The sequence below is a fragment of the Schistocerca serialis genome, chromosome 3 (assembly GCF_023864345.2).
Source record: "Schistocerca serialis cubense isolate TAMUIC-IGC-003099 chromosome 3, iqSchSeri2.2, whole genome shotgun sequence".
Taxonomy (NCBI): domain Eukaryota; kingdom Metazoa; phylum Arthropoda; class Insecta; order Orthoptera; family Acrididae; genus Schistocerca; species Schistocerca serialis.
The window spans coordinates 480,922,906-480,945,920 of record NC_064640.1 but is presented as its reverse complement, the minus strand read 5'-3'; the positions used below and the strand labels follow the sequence as shown (position 1 = coordinate 480,945,920).

The 23,015-nt window shown below is 42.2% G+C and overlaps 1 protein-coding gene across 6 annotated transcripts in view; it reads left to right on the top strand.

The window, feature by feature from the left end:
- The window catches only part of LOC126470368 (single-stranded DNA-binding protein 3), a 377,943-nt gene that overhangs the window by 63,529 nt on the left and 291,399 nt on the right, over positions 1-23,015 (top strand). For all 6 annotated transcript variants that reach the window (XM_050098180.1, XM_050098178.1, XM_050098175.1 and 3 more), the window contains exon 2: positions 14,480-14,552. In XM_050098180.1, coding sequence (XP_049954137.1) covers positions 14,480-14,552 — 73 coding nt within the window. The remainder of the gene's footprint in view (positions 1-14,479; positions 14,553-23,015) is intronic.

Here is a 23,015-nt window from a genome sequence, read left to right as displayed (position 1 = left end):
TATGCGGCGCTTAAATCCGGACAAATGAAACTTTTTTGAAAGTAAACCTTTTAAAACAAAATACAAATGGAAATTCTTTGACATGTAAGTAGTGGTATCTTTCAAGTGTAACATTACTCGATGTAACCCCCTTAAGCCGCAGTGACCCACTCCAATCTTGTCCTGAAACGATCGCAAGCACTCCTTAAAACAGCGCTGTCCATATTCGCGAATGATGCTTCGATAGTGGTGCGTAGAGATGCGACACTAGGGCAACTCTTAAGACTGCGCTGATAGTCGAGGGGCTTCAAATCCGGGCTATTCGGGGGTCAGAACTCCTTCGACCAGAACATGTCAACGTTATCAGAGAGTCAGTTTTGGACTATATGGCTCGTATGAGGTCCTCTTGGGCCATCCGACGCATTGTTCGCTCGCTGACATCAATAGTGACGCGAATTTCCTCAGCGATTGCCCAGGGTTCTCCGAAATCACCACCTGAGCCTTTTCGATGACTTACGCAGTTCGCGACACGAGTTTCGTCGAATGAGGTTTCCTCGCCGGGTAGCAGAGCCTTCCTCAGACTTCCCCGAAGCATTATACGTGGCCACACTATTGTAAACAGTTGATCTCGGGTACCCGAAGAATCGCGGCGCCTCGGTTGTACTCCGCACTAGTCCGTACCACCTCGGCCATTTTGAGATTGGTTCAAATGGTTCTGAGCACTATGGGACTCAACTGCTGAGGTCATTAGTCCCCTAGAACTTAGAACTAGTTAAACCTAACGAACCTAAGGACATCACAAACATCCATGCCCGAGGCAGGATTCGAACCTGCGACCGTAGCGGTCTTGCGGTTCCAGACTGCAGCGCCTTTAACCGCACGGCCACTTCGGCCGGCTATTTTGAGATTCTGACTATTTATTAGATTCCTGTGGTTTTCAAGAACCCTAGTCGCGACATTCGGTGAAACTACCATATGGCGGGAAATTCAAATTGAAATTTGTCCGGATTAAAGCGCCGCAACCTGTAGTTTAGTAAGGCACAAATGAAATCCGCAACTCTACCTGCTCAGCACCTTAACTCCGCAACTTGTCCAAAACTGCCCTTGCCGCTAATACCTGAAATCCGCAACTAATAGTATCTGTGATTTTTCTCTTGATGACTCTTCGCAACAGCTCTGTGGGCCATATTGCAAGAGCGCACCAATGTCATTCTAAAGACTATCACTTTTGTATTATAATTAAAAAAAGTTGTCTTAAGTACCCTAACATGAGCATGATTAAGTATTTAAAAAAGAAGATAACATAATTACTATGATCAGTGGCATGTGTTTTTGTTTGCAATATATGTATAAGCTGACAATAACATTTAAGCTCTGTACGACACTTACTTCAAAAAGAGCAATCTGCCCATTGTGTTCTAGATGAACACTTACCTTTCTTTGCTTTTCTTGTTAGTTTTTGATATGGAACCAGAGCTGACACCTTTTAGCCGAATGGAAGAGAGTCTGTATACTGTACAGATTACAAAAATGTAAATGTATGGGGGAGCCGATGCAAACAAGAGTTAAAAAGAGAACGCAATGGGTGGTATTCATCTGTCGGTCTCCATTGTGCAGAGGACTCCTTTGTCCAAACATATGTATATGCTCTTGTACCTGACCTGAAGGGCCGTTGCTGAGTTTGAGTAGCGGGATTAGTGAGCCCTTCCTCTACCTCTCCTGAAGTGCTGAGTACCTGTCCTCCCGTTTAGTAGTAGTTTGAGTCGTCAAAACTTGCAAGGAATGTATCCCTGCCCCTGCCAGTAATCTAACTACGGCGCTCGGGCGAAACGTCCTGGGTGGAGGTGTGGCCCTCTGTGATGAACTACGTCTAAAAGGTGTACCACGGGATGCCGACCCGTAGTCCAAGCGGACCAGTATAAGGGTTTTATAAAGTTACAAACGAAGAATGATCGATGCGTCCAGGAGGTACTAAGGCAGCGTAGAGTTTTTTTTTTTTTTTTTTTTTTTTTTTTTTTTTTTTTTTTTTCTGGCACTTCTGTTTAATCTGGCATGTAATAAGTAGACACGTAGCGTTAGCGTCTGAAATTCGTCGTATAATTCTGTATATCTGTACTACCTTAACGAACTCATTATAAACGGGTGTGGATGGATTGTTTGGCGTCGGAAAAACGCGTTACATATGTTTTGGGTGTAGTGAATTGTGAGCCATGGATGAGTGCCCAAGAATGGGCTTTTCTTATGGCGTCCTGTAGTTTGCATTCTGCAAGGATCTGTGATCTAGTAATTAAATGTTGTAGCAATTGAAATGTGTTATTAGACATTCGTTTTGGTTTTGTTGCATAACCCCTTCCTCTCTCGCCCACAGCTCAGTTCCCCTCTGGAAAATCATTTCAACTCTTGTATTTATTCACTGGTTGTTAATTTATTCTGATAGCTCAGTTTCTCAGTGATCACAATTCTCCTTTCTGTGACCTGTAGAATGACGTATGTTGCTTCCGTGTACTTATTCTCCAACTAGACAGAGCATAAACCTCCACATAAGAATGGCTGAATGGGATCTGTACTCCTACCACTGTGGATGCGAGTCCAGTGTGTCAACCTGTAGACTGCTACTCTCATTGTAAGTAAAGACAAAACAACAAACAGCTCTTGACCGCACAATAAAAATGATCGAAGTTTGCACTAAATGAATGAAATATTAATATGCAGTTTCGAAGTTGCAACTCTGTCACTTTCTTCTTGAGTAAATCTTATGTTTTGAAACATACATTGTGTAATCTCCATATCGCACCATAATGGGCAGTTTCAGCCGCCGGTTCACCTTTTCCGGGCCGCGCTCTTATAGATATTTCTTATGTCGGTAGATGAAACGTCATTAAGTCACAAGCTATCTCAGGAGTAATAGAAACGCACTCTATGAAGTTTAAGGTTGACACAAATCAACGGAAAGGATCGCCAGCATCTTAAAGATGAATGAGTAATAAGCCTGTCAGCGGAATACTGGAACTGTTCTCACTGCCTCATTCAAACCAGTTCTCTCGCCTCAGCAGCCGGTTGTAATGTCTGTCAACGAGATAGTCCGTATTAGTGGCAACAGCAACGGCGTATAGTCAGACAAATGACAATCAACACCTAGTAAACCGAAATTAATTTGTTCTAAACCAAAGTCACAGCATGAGATTTGCAGCGCTTTGCGAGGATCGACGTCAGCACATTTATCTTGCTATTGTTAAACATTATTCGGTTGTTATCACTATTTTAACAAGTATGATTGAGCTATCCAGAAGCAGTGTCGTTTTAGAAAAGTGGAAGCGTCAATATTGTTTTGATTAAGTAGTGAACTAGGTGGTCAGATTTTATCGTAAGAATGCAGCTTTTGTTTGGATCACTTTAAACCGTTATCACGCATTCAATTCACGTAAGAATGAATTTCACGAGCTACATTCAAACCATCATATCCCGACATCGGATAAAGATTATTGGAATAAAAATGGTTCAAATGGCTCTGAGCACTATGGGACTCAACTGCTGTGGTCGTAAGTCCCCTAGAACTTAGAACTACTTAAACCTAACTAACCTAAGGACATCACACACATCCATGCCCGAGGCAGGATTCGAACCTGCGACCGTAGCGGTCGTGCGGTTCCAGACTGTAGCGCCTTTAACCGCTCGGCCACTCCGGCCGGCGATTATTGGATTAAAAAAATTCCGTTTTCAGTTTAGCCATTTACCTTTCCTAGTGCAAAATTTGAACCGAATCGTACAAGTTTAAAGTACAGAAACGGCGCGCTTTAAAGACCTCCCAGATAAACGTCTTTTTTACCTGTAAAATCAAAATGATGCCATTAGCTGAGCATTAATTTCAGTCCAGTTAACATCTGCAAAAGGAAGTAATGGATTCGCACAATTTGCCTGGACACCAGCACCGGTTTGTCTTTCAAACTTTTCAAAATGGTTCAAATGGTTCTGAGCACTATGAGACTTAACATCTGTGGTCATCAGTCCCCTAGAGCTTAGAACTACTTAAACCTAACTAACCTAAGGACATCACACACATCCATGCCCGAGGCAGGATTCGAACCTGCGACCGTAGCAGTCGTTCGGTTCCGGACTGAGCGCCTAAAACCGCTCGGCCGGCTTTCAAACTTTGTTTAATATATTGTAACATAGTTACAGTAAGAAAGATGTTCGAACGGCAATACAAATGGATGCTAAACCGGGATAAACCAAAAAGTTTTTGTTGAAGTGTACAGCAACCATTCGCAAATGAGTTTTAGGTTTCTCCGGTTAAAAAAAAGTACTGTTACCCGTTTCAAATTTTTCACAATTCTTCATCAGACGGTTTTTTCATGTTTTCATCAAAACAAATTACACATTGATTTCCCGTGAGTTGCCCTAGGATAATACTAGGTAACAGTACTTCATTTAAAAAGTAACCTAAAACCAATTTGTGGGTGGTTGCTGTACACCATCAGCAATTTATTTCATGTAACAGCCGCGGTCTCTAACCATGTCTTTCTTCGACAAAATTGCAAAAACTTTTTACGCTATGTTCCTAGCTCAAATAGGAACCGAGCACACATAACAGCCCCCCGCCCCCAACCGCATGGCCATCTCTAACATATTTGCCACAGCGTTTTCACGCTTAGCGCTGATAATGCTGCTTCTATACACAGTACTTAATAATTTTTACTAAATAATCAGCGAGGACTAGGTGATTTTCATAGCTCTTTAATACACAACTTTTAACGTACCTTACCCCAGTTCTGATTATTGGCAATGGCTTTTAAAGCAGTACCTAATATTACCAGTCTCTTCGCAACTGGTCCCGGCGGAGGTTCGAGTGTGATGACCTTAGCAGTTATGTCCCATAAGATTTCACACACATTTGAACATTTTTTTGAACCAGTCTCTTCATAATTTTTTACGCTCCTCTCTATCCTGTCGTCCAGCGTAAAGTATTTCTTTTTCCTCTTCTTCCCTTCATGATTCATCACCAACTTCATGTAGATGCAGTTAGTGAAGTCTGCTTTCTTGTTTCAAGCGCTCCGCCAACTAGGTGATTCTAGGATGAGGGTTTCCAGTAACATTATTTATTTGGTTATGCCACCCTTCAAAAGCATTGGTTGATTGGTGCCTTTTTCCGTAGCAATTCCTATGGGGATATCCTCAGCTTTTGACAAAGTAGTCAAAAAATTGAAAGAGCTTTTCGTTATAAGGAGCTTGTGCATGAATCTCAACCCATCCGTTACTTGTCTCTGTTTTTACAAATGCTAGCGCACACATGCTGACGTGAAGTCTTCGTTCTAGCGGTAGTCATCAGTTAGACCGAGGTGTGGAAATCTTCTCATAAACTCTTCTTCATATGGAAATAACATCCATTTATTTCACTTCTGGGGAAAACCTGATGAAGGGTCGATATCGCAGCTGTCTCAAAATCTGCGTTCACTTCTCTAAGACACCACTGAAGAACTGCTTGTTTAATCAGACGAAACAGGCGAACGGATGTGTGTCTATTCTTATTAGGGTGCAGTTCAAATACAGCAGGAAGACTGTTTCGTCACTCAGACAGGTCTACATGTATGGTATAGATTTGTGCGAACTGTTTGCTGCAGCTCGTAAAATTTTCCATCCTTTAAAAAATTGGAAGACGTTTTAGAACTGTCTTTTCCTTTGTTTCCATTAAAAATGATTATGCCCTCCTCTATCTCTCATCTTCTATAAGAAAACTACTGCCATATCGTATTTTTAGGAGATGTTCATGATCAATTTCATACGAGTTTTTGGGCTCTTGTTGGTCCCGCCCGTGAATGACTACCGACGACGCAAGGTTTTCTTCAGAGACTCTGCGTTTGCCCTAACTGTAACAGTCATAACCTTTATTATGAAGACTTCCCATTCCATCCGAGTTTCTCTCTCGAACCCTCCTATTCGCCCTCTCCACTTGCTTCTGCACTTTCAGAGCTGTGTCATCAGGTGGTCCAGAGATGTTCTGATACGTTAAACACTTCTCGGTTTTTCGAATGCATTCTTCCCTTGCAATGATTCGATTTCCGGCGTTAACACACCCATGTAAGAAGGCCTTCTTTAAATTCCTTAACGTTACGATGCACGTAACTATTGCAATGAGCAGAAGGCCTGCCCTTGGTCGTTGTAATAATTTACACACCGGAGGTAGTACTAGGAACTTCAGAAGCAAAGTGAGAATAAGGACTTGAGTTTCGACCAGCGTGATGTTATCGCTTAGGAACAGGTTAAAACGCAAGTGTCTGGACACCGTCCAGGGGAATTCCAACGGCCAGGTGGCGGGGAGGAGGAGGTGACAAGGGTACTCAACCCTGTGGAGCAGGTAAAACCACAAACTTCCGGAGTCGCACGTGTCGGCGTTCGCAAGTGTCCAGACACCTCGTTAGAACGTCTACCCACACACTGTGGTGACTTTACCCCTTCGCTGATTGCCTTCCCAAATCCTAGCTTGTTGTCAGTCTCATATAACCTCGTCATTTACGGGATAAGCCCTAATCATGCTTTTTAGGATAATATTGTTTGTTTGATACTCCCAGGGTAGGGAGATTTGGTCTTCTAAACCTATCAAACCAAATACAATCTTTCCTTAACAAAAATTACCCTGCTGGCCTGTCCCTGCCCACCGCTTCTCACACCTCACTCCGTTTTTATTCCTCTACTTCAGTTGGTGATAAAAAAGTGTTACAGGGAAAAGTTCTACTACTTTTTTAAATATTATGTGGAATATTACATACACTTATTATGTGAACCTAGAATCTATTGAACAATTTTCTTTATTCTACAAACGATTTTCTTTATTCTACATTTACTTCATAAATCGGGAACAGTGTGCTGAAGGTTCATAACAGTATAATAATATTTCTTACGTTAGCTCTTAAACTCGCAGATAATTCTCGGAAGCAACTATCGGAACACGTACGTTTAAACCTGGAGTTCAGTAGTTTCTTAGTCATTATCATTACGCGAGCCGTATGTGAAAGTAATGTTCTACAGTTGCTTAGAAAATTGACTCTCGGTACTGCAAGGTAAGCCTTCCTGCAATACCGAGGTATTATCAGTAAAATTCACAATGAAAGTAATTTGAGCAATTCTATAACGCTCTCAAATTGACTACACATCCCGGTGCCATATCACGATGATATTCTTTGAGTCTTCTTTATATTTTACGTTAGTTCTACTCGATAAGATTTCCAGACTGACGAACAACTTTCAAGTGTCAGCAATAAGAGTATTTTGGAAGCACCCCGTTTGTACGTGAAAGTGTCTGTTAATCAAAAGGATGGACCTTTTAGCAGAACAATAGGTTAAGAACATGTCAATCAAAGGAAGTCTGGACGGTACCTAACTGTTTTCTGCTGAATAGTAATAGTTCTTCCAACCAGCAGTCCGTACGGGCAAGCCAGTTGAGTCTTTACTTGATGTTGCTCACATCGTTGGTAGTTGGACTATGCGCGGCTCTTCTTAAAAAAGAGTAGCTCGATGTAGTCAGAAGGTCGAGCCGCACAGGTCTGCTTTCATGCCTTGCAGCCAGCTCGTTGCAAATAGGACATCTCGAATAAATGGAAAGTGGTCCTATGATAAGTAAGTGTAATACAGACAGAAATAATCTTGTAAAATCCAGTAAAATTAAGTTGAAAGCGTTACGAGAATGGTAGCAAAATCGCCAAACTAGATAGTCGTCATAGATGCGCGAAAACTAAGTCCCTTTCAAATGGCTCTGAGCACTATGGGACTCAACTGCTTAGGTCATTAGTCCCCTAGAACTTAGAACTAGTTAAACCTAACTAATCTAAGGACATCACACACATCCATGCCCGAGGCAGGATTCGAACCTGCGACCGTAGCGGTCTCGCGGTTCCAGATTGCAGCGCCAGAACCGCGCGGCCACTCTAAGTCCCTTTCGTGATCACAATACATGTTATATTCACTAGCTCAAAACGGTTCAGAGCTCAACACGATGATTCGCAAATTAACACAAGCGATTCAAAGAATAGTAACTCGTACTCTGTCTATCCTCAGTTTTGTAATACAAGCGGAAAGTGTTAAGTCTTCCGCTGGAACACATTCAGACCTTTCGTGAGTTGGTCCCTTCAAAAGTCAGAGTATTGTCGCTGCCGTTCACCGCCCGGAATCAATCACTTACACGACTGAATCACGCACTTTAGCACAGGCAGGTCTGGGTTCTTCCAGCACTCGACTTAGTGTCCAGAATCGCTTCTTTGAGCTGCTCATTCGAAAAAGTGACCATCTCCACTGGACTCCAGCAGTGTTTCACCACTGTACACATCTCATTGCTCTCATTGGATGAAGGCCATCGTCACCAAAAATTTATTGTTCTTGAGATCTACAGACATGACTTGATACAACTTGACTACTTCCCGCACAAAATAAATGTATTACAGCAATATTTAAATAAAAAAATGTTCCAAACATTCGGTCACACTGAGATCATTCACCATAATTATAAATAAAGGTTTTTCTTTAATAAATAAGCCAGCATTCTTCCGCAAGTGCGCACACGATAGACGAAGCAAATTGTTGGTAAATATTGTTTAAACAATTATTTGTGCCTGCCAGGCAGAAGCGTCTTTTGGATACTATTTTTAGTAGCGATGTCAGCTAACACAAAGGATTGACCACTTCTTAAATTACCATGATTGTGCATTATCAGTTGTAGTAAATATTTAAATAAAGTTACTGGCGAAGAAGTAAGTTGTTCATTAAATAAATACGTGAGAATGACAAAATGAGGTATTCATGCTGTGTTGATTTGTTGTGTAATTGTGGAGAATACGATGTTCTGACAAAATTTTGCGTAGTAAAAAAGATATAAAAGACGTCATAAGTCGATCAATAAAATATACTGATGAGTAGCTTTCAGGGACGATAGCTATCGTTTAATGCTACGATCTGAGGTATCGTTTGTTGAAATCGCATAAATCGTTTAAAAGTTAATTCAGAGGGTCAGACAATATGAAATTCAGCTTTCGGTTGCAAGGCAATTTTTTTTTTAGTTTAAATTATATTGAGGGTCAAACATTGGCCATGTCACAGAATAAAACTAATGCAGAATAAAGACGCATAATCATAAGATTATGTGTGCCAATACTAAAAAATAATAAGAAAACCGCAGACGGAGTTACGCCGGGCCAGGAATATCGGCCACACGTAAAAAACGAGGAAACGGAGCAATGGTCTTAACGTGCACGGCATGCGTAACTTCCTGAAGTCCCTACGTAGTTGCCAACTGAAATGTACCATCGTGCTAACTGTTACAGATAATGGCTCATGCGTTTACGACCAATCTGTTTCCGGATGTATGTCGTCTGTTCATTCTTGTAATACTTAACATAGGAAGTTCCCGACAACAGGTGTCTCCGGTTAACAATAAAACTGCTGTTGTAAGAAGCGCTGTTGGTTTGTAGTTTCATGTGCTTCCCTACAGCGTTTGGCTGTAAAACACAACAAATTTTCACATGCTACCCAACACAAACTCAAAGCAGCAACGTCAGACAGCAAACTGCAGGCAGGCCGTAATGGAAAGGTATAGGTGACGCATGTAACAACTTCTACCTTCCCAAGTTAGCGAGAAACCTCCCTGAAAACACTAGAAAATACTGGTCCTACGTAAACACGCTGAGCGGATCGAAAACTTCTGTTGTCACTCGTCAACCAGTCTGGCGCGAAAACAGACAGCAGAAGAAAAGCCGAGGTCATTAATCTCACGGTTAAAAAAATCGGTAACACTCGAAGATTATAGTAAGTTACCATCGTTCGACCGCCGCCACATTGGGATACTGAGCAACGACGTGGCCGACAAAGCCGACAAGGAAGCATGTTGGGATGGTGCTGTCCATCAATGTACCATCCCGTTACACACCATCATCTCATTCTCTGACAGATGCATTATGCGTCAGTGGGAGAGTAAATGGTTGCAGGTGGCAGACAACAAACTGCGGTCGCTCAAATCTACCACAGAGGCTTGGCGGACTTCATGTCAGCCTCGCCGCTGGAAGGAGGTTCTGTTTACCAGACTGCGCATCGGGCATAGCCCTTTGAGACATGACTTCGTCCTCCGGCTGGAGGATCCACCACTTTGTGAAGTTTGTAGCGTGCCGCTTTCAGTTCAGCGTATTGTGGCTACGTGTGTCCTATATACTGATATTAGGGCAGCCCTCAGTCTCGTTGGAGATCTTCCCCCGATCCTCGCAGATACCAATCCAAGTGTTACAAGGGTGGTGAAATTTTGTTAACTGTCAGGTCGCATTCCTAAACTGGTGGGGAAGGGCGGCAGACTTTAATACATTATAAACTACTCCGCATGGGGGGGGGGGGACAGCTTTCGTCCCCACTCATGAGGTTAGCGTGTGATTTTTTGTCAGGGCGCTGGTGACCATGATGTCGATCGCCCTCAATCCAAATAATCATCATCGTCGTCGTCGTCCGCGGACAAACCTATCAACCTCATCAAATAGAAATGAAAATCGCTGCTGCTTAAAAGTAACCAAATCAGTTGAAAACAAGTAAGTTGCACAACACAGATGACTTTCCAACTAGCTTTCGTAGCGTGTACTCTGTTGCATTGGCCCTTCTTAATTCTCATTCATCGTGAATCTCGTGCACGTCTGGAGAAAAGTGCAGGTTTCTCCTGCAGAAAAGAGCAGATTCGCAATATTGTAGACGAATAAAGTTCACATCTGCCTGCTGAAACATCCTCGACTGTTCTGATTTGCAGTTTGATAAGTTTCCTAGATACAGAAAACCTTTTGTCCATAAACGAGAATGACTTTAGAAAGAATCACTTTCCAAACAATTCGCAGTTTTCACATGCGAACCAAGGATGCAGACCGACATCTATATTCCCTATTCCTAAATTTCTGGAAATATCTTGTCATTATATTACTGTGTACCCTAACAAAGATGTGGCTTGCTTGTGAAGACTTTGCTAGACCACGCTATGTTGACCAGCAAAGTGTTAGACATAGCCAGTGTCCATAGTGGCCCAGTGTAGTACGATAGGACTACTATTTCTAGTCAACGTAAACTATCCGTTGGATAAAGTGGACAGCAGTCTTTGGTTTCATGATGGTGCTGTTTTGTGCAGAAATATTGTCGAGTGAATATAGTGGAATACAAAATGAGTTGGACCGAGTTGCTATTTGGTACAATGAATGAGAACATACGTTGAATGTGGCTCAAGATAAGTTAATACGAACAGGTAGGAGGGGAAAAAAACTGGTACAGTTTTCAAATATAATATTACTGGTATGTGCATTGAAAGAGACACTTCGAGTAAATTACGTGGCGTAACGCTGCGAAAATAGGTGAAATGGAGCGAGCACATTGGTCATTTGTAAGAATGGCGAATGGCAGATAGCAGTTTATTCGGAGTTTTGGAGAAAGTGTGGGGTATAAAGGATACCGCGTACAGAATGCTTGTGCGACTTGCTCTGAAGTGTTTGGGATTACCACCTGGTCGGATTACTGGTAGACATACACTATGTGATAAAAAACATCCGGGCACCCCCAAAAACATAAGTTTTTCGTATTAGACGGACTTCGAACGTGGTCAGGTGATTGGGTGTCACTTGTGCCATACGTATGTACGCGAGATTTCCACACCCCTAAACATCCTAAATCCACTGTTTCCGTTGTGATAGTGAAGTGACAATAAAGGGGAACGTACAGCACAAAAGCGTACAGGCCGATCTCGTCTGTTGACTGACAGAGACCGCCGACAGTTGAAGAGGGTCGTAATATGTAATTGGCAGACATCTGTCCAGACCATCACATAGAAATTCCAAACAGCATCAGTATCCACTGCAAGTACTATGACATCTAGGCGGGAGGTGAGAACTTGGATTTCATGGTCGAGCGGCTGCTCATAAGCCACACATGACGCCGGTAAATGCCAAACGACCCCTAGCTTGGTATAAGGAGCGTGAATATTGGTCGACTGAACAGTGGAAAAACGTTGTGTGGAGTGACGAATCATGGTACATATGTTGCGATCCGATAGCAGGTTGTGGGTATGGCGAATGCCCGGTGAACGTCATCTGCCAGCGTTTGTAGTGCCAAAATTAAAATTCGGAGGCAGTGGTGTTATGGTGTGGTCGTGTTTTTCATGGAGGAGGTTTGCACCCCATGTTGTTTTGCGTGGCACTATCACAGCACAAACCTACATTGATGTTTTAAGCACATTCTTGCTTCCCACTGTTGTAGAGCAATTCGGGGATGGCGGTTGAATCTTTCAACACGATCGAGCACTTGTTCATGATGCACAGGCTGTGCCGAAGTGGTTACACGACAATAACATCCCTGTAATTGACTGGCCTGCACAGAGTCTTGACCTGAGTCCTATAGAACACCTTTGGATGTTTTGGAATTCCGACTTCGTGCGAGGCATCACCGACCGACATCCATACATCACTCCGTGATGAATGGGCTACCGTTCTCCAAGAAACCTTCCATGACCTGATTGAACGTATGCCTGCGAGAGTGGAAGCTGTCATCAAGGCTAAGGGTGGGCTAACACCATACTGAATTCTGGCATTACCGATGGAGGGCGCTACGATCTTGTAAGTCATTTTCAGCCAGGTATCCGTATACTTTTGATCAGAGTGTAGCAGTTTAGTGACGTGCTGCTAAATTGGTCACCAGTCCGTCCGATCCTTGCGAAAATGTAACGGAAATTCTTCGGATAAGGTGATCTTTTCGCCAAATGCTATTGAGGAATTTCAAAGAACCAGCATTTGCAGCTGATGGCAGAACGATTCTACTGCTGTCAACGTTTATCTCGTGTACGTGATTTTCTTGTATAGCTTAATGGATATGCCGATTTTTTGTTCTATGTTTCCCTCTGCACTCTGACAAAATGTTTTGTGGTGGTTCTGTTTCTCTAGATTACATAGTATTTGTCAATGGATGTTTTCCAATAAGTATTGTCTTTTGCGAAGTATCTTCGGATATTACTGATGTTTGCGTTTTATAGATTATATAAATCCCGTCAGAGATCCATCTGGTTTTATGGACGGACTACTGGAAATACTTACTCCCTGGTCAGATTCGCACTTGTGAAAATCGGTATTTGCTTGGTGACGTAAATGCCCTGGTGTATTGCTGTGCGACATGTCATCACAACACAAAAATAAGTGGCCACAGGGATGGCACCGTCTTAGTATCACAAGCAAAACTAACTGGCAACGGAAACATTTATTTCCCTAGCAAAGGTTCACATGCTTTCTCCTGGACGATTGTCTTACATCTTGTCGAAGTGAACCTTTCCATATCCACCTAGTGATAAGTCTGAGTAGATTTTCTGCACGAAATTATTAGATTTGAGACTAAGTTGAAAGACTATTGTATGAATTGCTGTCGTGGTCAAGGCACTGAACTCGTTCTATAGGAAAAGGCTTCAAATCATTTTTCAACCATTCTAGTTTATGTTTCGCTATTTTCATATTGTCCTCAAGATTAATGTTTGTACTTACAGAATCGTTTCATATTTTGGTTAAGGAAAAGGCGATTGATTTTCTCACATTACAGAAATTCATAATCCATTCCATCCACGAACTAAATTCTGCAGCTGAGACACGTCATCGGTAGTAGATATGTATGTAGATATTTCTGATCATTTATCATCTTATTTCCGAGTCATTCGTTTCCTAGGAAAATTTCTGCTAGATTTTGTGGTATTTCCCGACGTAACACAAACACAAATAAACTATTTTCTTCTTCAGTTATTTTTATTTTAATCAGTCGAGGCCCTTGATATTGAGTGCGTTATGTTTGAAGTATTTATTATACATAATGTTTGTCTGTTATATAGAAATCGGCAACATAACATCTTATATCGGGTTCTTGTTGCTTTAATGTGAAGGTTATGGTTTTTTTGGTGGTGCATATTCCTGTGAAATTTAAACTAGCGATTCTGCACTCTCCACGAAGACTTGGAAATAGAGATGCAGGGGAACGGAGAAGTAGGTTCCTTGATGTTTACTAAAAGTTATTTCCTTCCCCCTTCTTCCTTCAGGACAAAATTATCAGGACTTAATACCCCGTTGGACTTCTTTTGCATGAAAGATATTACATGTTCTCAAAGCAACCATAAAACATTAGGGAGTACAAGGAGCTAGAACCAATGTATTAGACATATTTCAGGTACCTTGACCTCTCCGCCTTTTCCATTACCAAAACTGAGGAAACGTTACCGGTCTTTAAAAACTGTAATGCTCGATGTGCAACTAGAAAGTTTGTGAAGGCTGTACAAAATAATTATTTAGTCTTAAGCTCTCACTTTGAGTTATAGGGTAGAAAGCAGTGTTGCGTTAGGATACGCAGATGGTAATTTTCGTTTTATCACATCATGTTGTGCAATTTTGGAAGATATGCCCGCCAGTAATTCGTTAGAACTGCAGCATGTCATTGTTCTGTTGTTCCGCTGTAGTAATGTTTTCCTTTTGTTTTGCAGGTTAGCTCTTTACGTGTACGAGTATCTGCTTCATGTTGGTGCGCAGAAGGCGGCTCAAACGTTTCTGTCAGAGGTAAGACATTTTCAAGGTTTCTCTCAGTGAAGTTCTGACTGTAACAGCTATTCGTAACAATCTCTTATGGCCAAATGGAATATAATCAAATTGTATCGTATCAGAATATTATTGCATATAGTACCTGGTTCGTCTCATACTTCCACCTATCGTCGCAATCATCAGAATGTTGGGACACAAATCCAAACATTTTGTCAGTTTGTATGGAAAATTGTAGTTGGCGTTCTACTCTTTCATTATCTTATAGATCACCTCTAGAATCAAATAGCAGTGCGGGTAGTTTGTGGAGTTATGTATGTAAATGTCGCAATGAATTGTCCAAATAGTGAAGTCCCTAGCATTTATAGAGGAAATCAATGGCTTGACTATAGAAAGCAGGCTCAAATAGATGGTGGTTACAGTAGTACTGAGGCTCACACAGCGGGGGGAGCTAGATCAAACCAGTCTCCGGAAGAGGGAAGACAGAAGCGATGGCGGCGGCGGCGACGAAAACAAACAGCAACAACCACTCCTGAACAGACGTTTATTCATGGGGCACGTTAAGGCACGTACAGTAACTTGAGGCTCATGGACATGGCGAACTAGACAGTGCCCAGAGTTGGGACGGAATTCAACCATTTAAAGACCTGTTCTTGACTCCTAGCATGCTTTGATGCAGCTATCGGCAAAGAAGTTTTATAGGCTATAGACAGTCCGAACAGATATAGCCATGGATTGAAATGAACTCTACAGTTCACTGGTGCCCTTTGCCAATAACGTGGCAAAAATGAACAAACTATTTCACAATAAGTAAGAGATCACTATAGGACATTAACGCTAGTCTTTCCGCTCAACTCAAAACAAACTTCGGAGTGAATTGCACACAAGAGACCCGCACACTCCTGTCCAGTTGCAGTCTGTAAACACAAAAGTAGTGGTTCATGCAGGACAGCTTTCGTCGTGTGGTCAAAAGAATAAAATTTCTCTCCAAGTACACGACGCCGTGTTCCGGAAGTCTTCCGGGAGGATGGTGTGCAAAGATTGGTGCACGCCGGAATATACTCTGCCATGTTTTACTTAAATGATGACCGGTTCTAGTTCGAGCGCCCGATGTCGCAGACGTAAGGGCGAACAAGGCTGTTGTCCCGTCGTAGTCTGCCGGTCGCCGTCTGGCGGGGCTTGCTACGACGACGACCGGGAAAAGTAAGGAGGATCACGATTTGGTGACATTCCGGCATTTGCACACGGACGACAATATGGTTTTAAACTTGGATTCTTCCAATGAAGTCATGGAAATAGAAGCTTCTGCTCCAGCTAGTGGAAGAAAACTACCAGCAGTAACCACAACAACTGGAGTACAACGTTCTTCGACGGCTAGCGACGGAGCTTTCGTAAGGCCACCACGGAAAAAAAACTCGCCCATCCAGTGGAGACAACAAACACTTTGGTAGCTGTAGATGACTGTGAAGCACCAGGAAAAGAAGCAAGTTGTAAACAAGAAGAAGAAGAAGAAGAAGAAGAAGAAAAACCACCCAGTGCTAGACAGAACCTGCCACCAGTTGTACTGAGTTTCCAGAAGAATACAGAATCTTGTACAACAGGGTAAGCCATCTGTAAGTCGGACTTAACAGCAAAACACTGGAGGGGACAGCTTGAAGCTTAGGCTTATCACTGGGACAGACTGTATTGATGTTATCAACATGGTTGGGACGATGAATATATGGTGTTTAATGTTCCCATAGTTAAAACCCAAGATGTGAAGAGTTGATCTTCGAGAAACCCAGATAAAGACGACAGAAGACACGGTCAAGGCAGTACTTGAAGACATCGGATTTGTCACTACCAAAGTGCAGAGAATGATGATGCGTGGCTCGAACGGAAGATTCCACTCCTGGCTTTCCTCCTCAGTGACAACAGAACACAATAGACAGTGCACATAGAGACAAACCAGTGAAATATGCACTTCAACAAATCTGTCCCACAAGCTGCAGAGGATGCTAGATTCACAGAAACACACGCTGTGGCCAGTGAGAACTCAAACCACTAACGCAGAAGATGCACCAGGCGAGGACTTTTAGAAGAAACCAGTCCAGAATGGACCAAACTGCGTCTGCCACACCTACCACATCTGTGCGTCAGCCAGCGCAGCAACACGACCTCACCATGAGGGACGATCTTCACTTCACTGATATACAGGAACAGCTTGTGCATCAGCCACCATCACCACAAGCACGCCTGCAGCAGCTCCTGTAAAACCAGAAGAGCTTGCACCACCATCTGTAAACTGGCTTGAAGCATGCCAACCCACTGCTTACCAGCCAGCAACAGAACTCGCCGCCCTCCTCAGGACATCTGAACGATGAACGAAATGCTATAAGCTGTAGCTACGATCGTGGACAATGTGCCAAACGTCATTTTGGCCAACAACCAAGCTGCCATCAGATGCAGCACTGCACCGATATAAAAGGAGACGCACCTCAAACATGGCCGACTTTAGAAGACTGCAGAATCTACACACAGTGATGTGGGATGGAAACAATCTCTTCCCTCCCGTCCTGCACTTCAGTTTCCTGCCCCACCATCAGATTCAAATCTGTCTGTTTAGTCATCAAAACCAATCTGAAGCCTGAGCTAACAGTAAATATTGTCAACTATGCACATTACAGGAATAACAGACTGACGCATGGTGGAGGAATGGCGATCTGTGTGAAAGAATTCATACTTAATCACCATGTTACTTCACCACAACTGATATTATAAAGGTCAGTTCTGTCATAATAGAAACCACCCAATGGTAGTTACCTTTGTCGCAGTGTGTAGAGTGCCAAAGGGACAAGTGACAGTCAACGGTGCAAGTGCCCTTCTGCAACTTCGGGGCAAGGTCTTTATTGCTGGAGACTTCAGTGCCAGGAACCAGGAACGAAATTCCCACATCACTAACTTTGGTGTACGAAGACTACAGTGAGCTACAAAGTGACGTCATGCTCAAGTGTTCAGGCCAGATGAATGTACCATCTCTGATAGTCATCTGGATATCCTTGACATAACCATCCTCAAGAGCATCAACTGACTTCTAGACACCAACATTGTCCACAAATTCCCGTCAGGCCATCTTTCGGTGGCCTCCAGTTCGATGATGGAGCCTACCTCGACACCCACATCTTAACACCAGGAAGACAAACTGAAATCACTTCTGAGAACATGTCTCCAGAAGTATTGCTGCGGTGCTAATTGATGACACTAATTTGGAAGATGCAGTCAACAATAACAATATGGTAATCAACTGTCTCCAACTCACCACTCTGCTGAACTACATTCCCAGTACTACTACTCCAGCTCTATGTCCTATGGTAATCCTTCTCATCAGGAAACGAAATCATCTATGCAGGGAGTAGCACAAGACTCTTCACCCAGCCACCAAGTGGCACATAAATCTTCTGTAGCACAAACCGCTCTTGCTAGAAGATGGGAAGAAAAGTTTGCATCCTGGAACCTGACAGTCCATCTTGGATCATAGAGCGTTCACCAGACAGACTTCCACCATTTACCACACCCTGGTGACCAGCAGACACACAAGCAAACAAGGCAAATACTTTGGCAGAAGCCTTTGAGAGCAATGTTCAACCCCTCAATTGGCCTGTCAACTAGCAACATCTCTGTTTGATCAAAGACAGTGTATCAGACTTCCTTGCAGACAAGAAATAGAAGAAGACATTGCTCCCATGACAGAATGTGAGATGACTTCCCACTTCTGTCTTCTAACGACAACCAAGGCAGCAGGATGCGACAAAATTAATGGCCGAAATCTCAAGTAACTCCCTGAAGGAACTGTAGCTTGCCTTACCAGACACTTCAACATTATTGTCTTGCAGAAGCAGTACATAGACGCATCGAAGCATGTTTGTACCTAACACAAGCAAAGAACAGTCAGAACCAGCTAACTGTGAGTACCAATAAGTAAACCTGCTACCCACGCTGAGTGTTTTGTCTAGGAATCCTGCATGCTCTGTTCACTAGACAAACAATCAACTCGTATTAATGAGTTTTATTACAATGAGACAAGATACAATTACTTACCTTTGATAGATGTGTCACAAGCAGAGGGCGACGTACAAAACAATCAGTCTTCTTCAGAATAAATATGAGTCTGTGCTATGTAGAGAGTAATATTGATAGAGGTTATGATGCATGTGCTAACGAAGTGGCTAACATTGAAGTTGCTATCAAAGTGGGCTCCACCAGTTGAGTGGGGCACTTATGTCCTCTTCAACTAGGGGCCACTGCTGTCACGTTGTCGTCCTGGAGGCAGGTCTGCCAGTGTGAGATTGGTTGACCTCTCATCACAGCCATCTCTTCTCTATCATTACCAACAGGTGTGCTAACACTGGCTTTACACTGTAACACTGAGTAAAGTATCTGAGAAGATATTCTTTCTTGTTTTCACTGACCAGGCAGCTACAGCATGTAATGATTCTGCCCCATGAGCCTTCACCACACTCACTCAACAACTCAGCAACTACCAATCAGCGACATCTCCGTCTGATCAAAGACAGTGTATCAGTCATCCTTGCAAACAAGAACCTAGAAGAAGACATCGCTCCCAGGACAGAATGTGATACTTGCTTTTGCCAACATGGAATACTTCAGTGGGATGTATCAAAAGCATTTGACAGTGTTTGGCACCGTGGCATGCTTTCAAGGTGTTCAGTCGGAGCTCTCACCCTACTAATTGTAAGTCTTGCTCGCCTCCAGCTATTTATGTCATCATACTTTCATTGCCCGTGTAGGGGATGGAGTGTCAACGCATAAGCGTGCGTGCGCCCACACACACACACACACACACACACACACACACACACACACACACACACACACACACTATATATATATATATATATCTCCATGCTGAGTTATCACAGGGAAGTGTCCTTGCTCCCATTCTGTACATTTCATACAATAGAAACCCCACATCTCAGAGGATCAGCAAAACAGTGTATGCTGCTGATACGGTGCTCATCACCACAAGTTTTTGGCTAACTGTTGTACACACAAGACTACAGAAAGCTTACCAGGACATAACAGCAGTAGGCTGCAGAATGGTGAATAGCTTTCAATGCTACGAAGAGCAAAGAGGGGTGATCTTTATCAGAAGACACCAAACAGATGTCAACACCACTGACATCTTCAACAAGCACATCCTATGTACTATCAACAAAAGACCTAGGGGGAGTCATCCTTTACTGGAAGCTCACATGAAAGAATCACTTTGACATCCATAAGAAAACAATGTAACACATTAGAGCATTATTTTTGCTCATCAACCAGAAGTCAACACTGTTGATCAGTTGTGGCCCCCACATCCACCACGCAAGCATCAGACCCATCATCAGTTAAGAGATGAGGCACTTTGGAAGGAAGGAGCAAATCCAAAACAGAGAAACTGCACACAGATAACAGTACCACAAAGAGAAGTCCAATCCATATACATGTAAAGACATATAAAAACACAGCTGTAGGCAAAGCCCAAAGATTAACACTGCTACACAAACAACCCTGGATCCACCAGGTTGAGAAGAAGCTGTTGACAACTTTATCAATGAGTTCTTGGAGTGGTGTTACTGGTAGCTAGAATATCAAATGTTTGCATTTGTCTGTCATCTTAATGGGGATCAAAGCATTACCTGCTCTGTAGCCAAAAATTACAACTCCTTCATTCTCTGTACTGAAAGCATTTGCATGAAGAACATTGAGGAGCAGTCGCAGACCTGGCCTGGCCTGCAAACTCACAGGACTTCAACTCAGCTGAAAATATCTGAAATGATGCACAAAACATCAGAAATGGAATCAATGCAGCCTGGTCAAACTGCCTAGCTACTGTGGGACAAGTGTCTAATAGACTTGTGAAGGTGTTAGTACTGAACACTGTATGAAGAAGAGTTTTTTTTGCTAGTTACTTTTTTTTACAGATTGTCCCTGGCTTATGCAGAGCGCATTGTTGCTGGTTAACAAGGAGAGTATTAAATGTGTGTCTGCCAACTGTATCGCCGTGGCTCTATGATGATGGGTGCAGTATAGGGTTTTGTGTTTTTATTACTTTTGCTTGAGGCTGATTTTTTTATCAGAGAAAATGCAATTAATCTAGGTCATATTGTTTCTCAGTAAGTTTTTTGATGCAAACAAGTTGATATGCCTCACCACTGTTGTTAAATGTAAACAACGCAGATTTCCTTTTAAAGCTGTCAGTCTTCAATAATCTCTAGTTCTGCACCTTGTTGTATCTATAGTAAAGTTTAGGCTGAGGCCTCTATATTAAGTGTCATCATTCCTGTCATTTATCTCTGTAGGGGTGTAACAAATTAATTTGTCACAATGAATTATACCCGAAATACCACAGGCAACAATAGATACTTTGTCACTGCAGATACAAAGTGGCTGCTTTTGTTATTCTGATAACATGTGTTAGGCCTGTGTGTATTTCTGTTATATTCATTGATCTATAGAAATAGTGGTAGAAATAACTTCCTTACAATAGTTACTGATATCTTAAACGCCGCACACAAATCTTGGGAAAAATTCACTACTATTCCTTTAATTTTTCATGCACGTATATTAAACTTCCTAATACATCTAAATCTAAATGAATACTCTGCAAGCCACTGTACAGTGCAAAGTGAAGGCTACATCATACCAGAACTATAAATTTTCTTTCTGTTATGTCCTGTTGAAACTGCAATCGTCCGGTATAACTGTGGTTTCTTTGATTGGTATGGGAGACTGTGGTGTGTAACTACAACATATGAAATATTAGTTCACTTTATTTACTTAACTTAATAAAATCCATTTCCAAAGGCATGTGCTGAATATTTGTAACTGTCTTTGGATATTAAAGCAGCACTTGATATGCACATTTACTTAACTCTTCTCTGGAAGTGCAAAGTTTACAGTGACAGTTCAATCCAAGACATGAGTAACTTGTGTCCTAAATAGATGTAGTCTTCTTGATCAGACATTACAAACTGGGCTTAGCCTTTCTCTGCTTAGCTGTATATCGGCCTCTGTGGTGGCACTGTGGAGCTGGGAGACAGGTTGTGGCTTCACCAGCAACTCCCATTCATTATTGCAGTATGCAGTGAGACATCACTATCTTCTGTGGTATCGATGAGAGTTACAGACATCGTTAGGGCACTGTGATCTTCCACACCTTCCTATTCCATTCCTGTATTGAGTGAGGTGAAAATGTCTGTGTAAATGCCTCTGTTCAGGCTGTAATCTCTCTCACCTCTTCCTCGTGATCCCTAAGAGATATATGTTGGTGCCAGCATAATGGTTGAACAGTTATCTTCACATACAAGTTCTCTAAATTTACCCAAAAGGGTTTTGTGAGAACTGTTTCATCTTTATTCCAAAGCTGCCCAATTAAGCTCTCCAAGCATTATTGTTACACTATAATATGAGCCATACTGAGCTGTTAGGATTATATAAGTGTGCCTCTGAATTTTTTTGGTATGTGCTGACATACTTGCTTCAGATGGACACCAAACACAGCAACACTACTCAAGAATTGTCTGCACTAAAGCAATTTCTATTTGATGTGCCATACTTCACCTAAATCCTTCCGACGAATCTATGTCTTTCATTTGGCCTCCCTAATAGTTTTCACGTGATTGTCCCTCTTCATATTGTTTCTTAATATTACCATTAATACTTCATAATGTGAAGGGATAAAGGTGTTCACCACTAACCGTGTAATTAGATATTACACTGCTCTTTCACTTTATTATAGACATTATGTAAAATTTACCCACAGTTGAGGTCAGCTGCCAGACATTACACGAAGTGGAATTCTTGTCAGGGTCTTCCTGCAGTTCCATAGGATCTTCCAGTGATAGTGCTTGCTATCCACTACTGCATCATTGGCAAACAAACTTAGTGCTGCTGGTTAAATGATTTACAGATATTGAAAATATTAGAACTAACAATATTCTTTCTTTGGGGACACTCAATTGTACTTTATTCTCTGTGGAACATTCACTGATCAGTACAATGTACTGGACTTGTTTAGTGAAATATTCCTCCAGCCAATCATATTTTTGTGAAGATACTTCATGCAATCATATCCTGGTTACTAGCTGAAGATTTTTTACGGTGTGGTACTAAAATCTGAAGAGAAGAAACCTATTTTTTTCCCCTGTGTCTGTTGTTTTCAAGGTGACCTCCATGAATGGAACAAGCTGTGTTGCACACAACTGTTTTTCTAAATTTGTGCCAATTCTCTGAGATGTACTTGTTTTCTTTGAGCATCATAATAATTTTTGTGCTTGCCCTATGTGATTAACAGTGCCTGGTCACCCAATTAGTGGACATTAATATGGTGTGTGCCTACCCTTCACCTTTGACGGCTGGAAGTCTGCTGGGGACACAGGCAGTGAGGTGTCTAAATATCACTGGAGGGATGTCTATCCTTCCATCCTTCAAGAGCCAAAA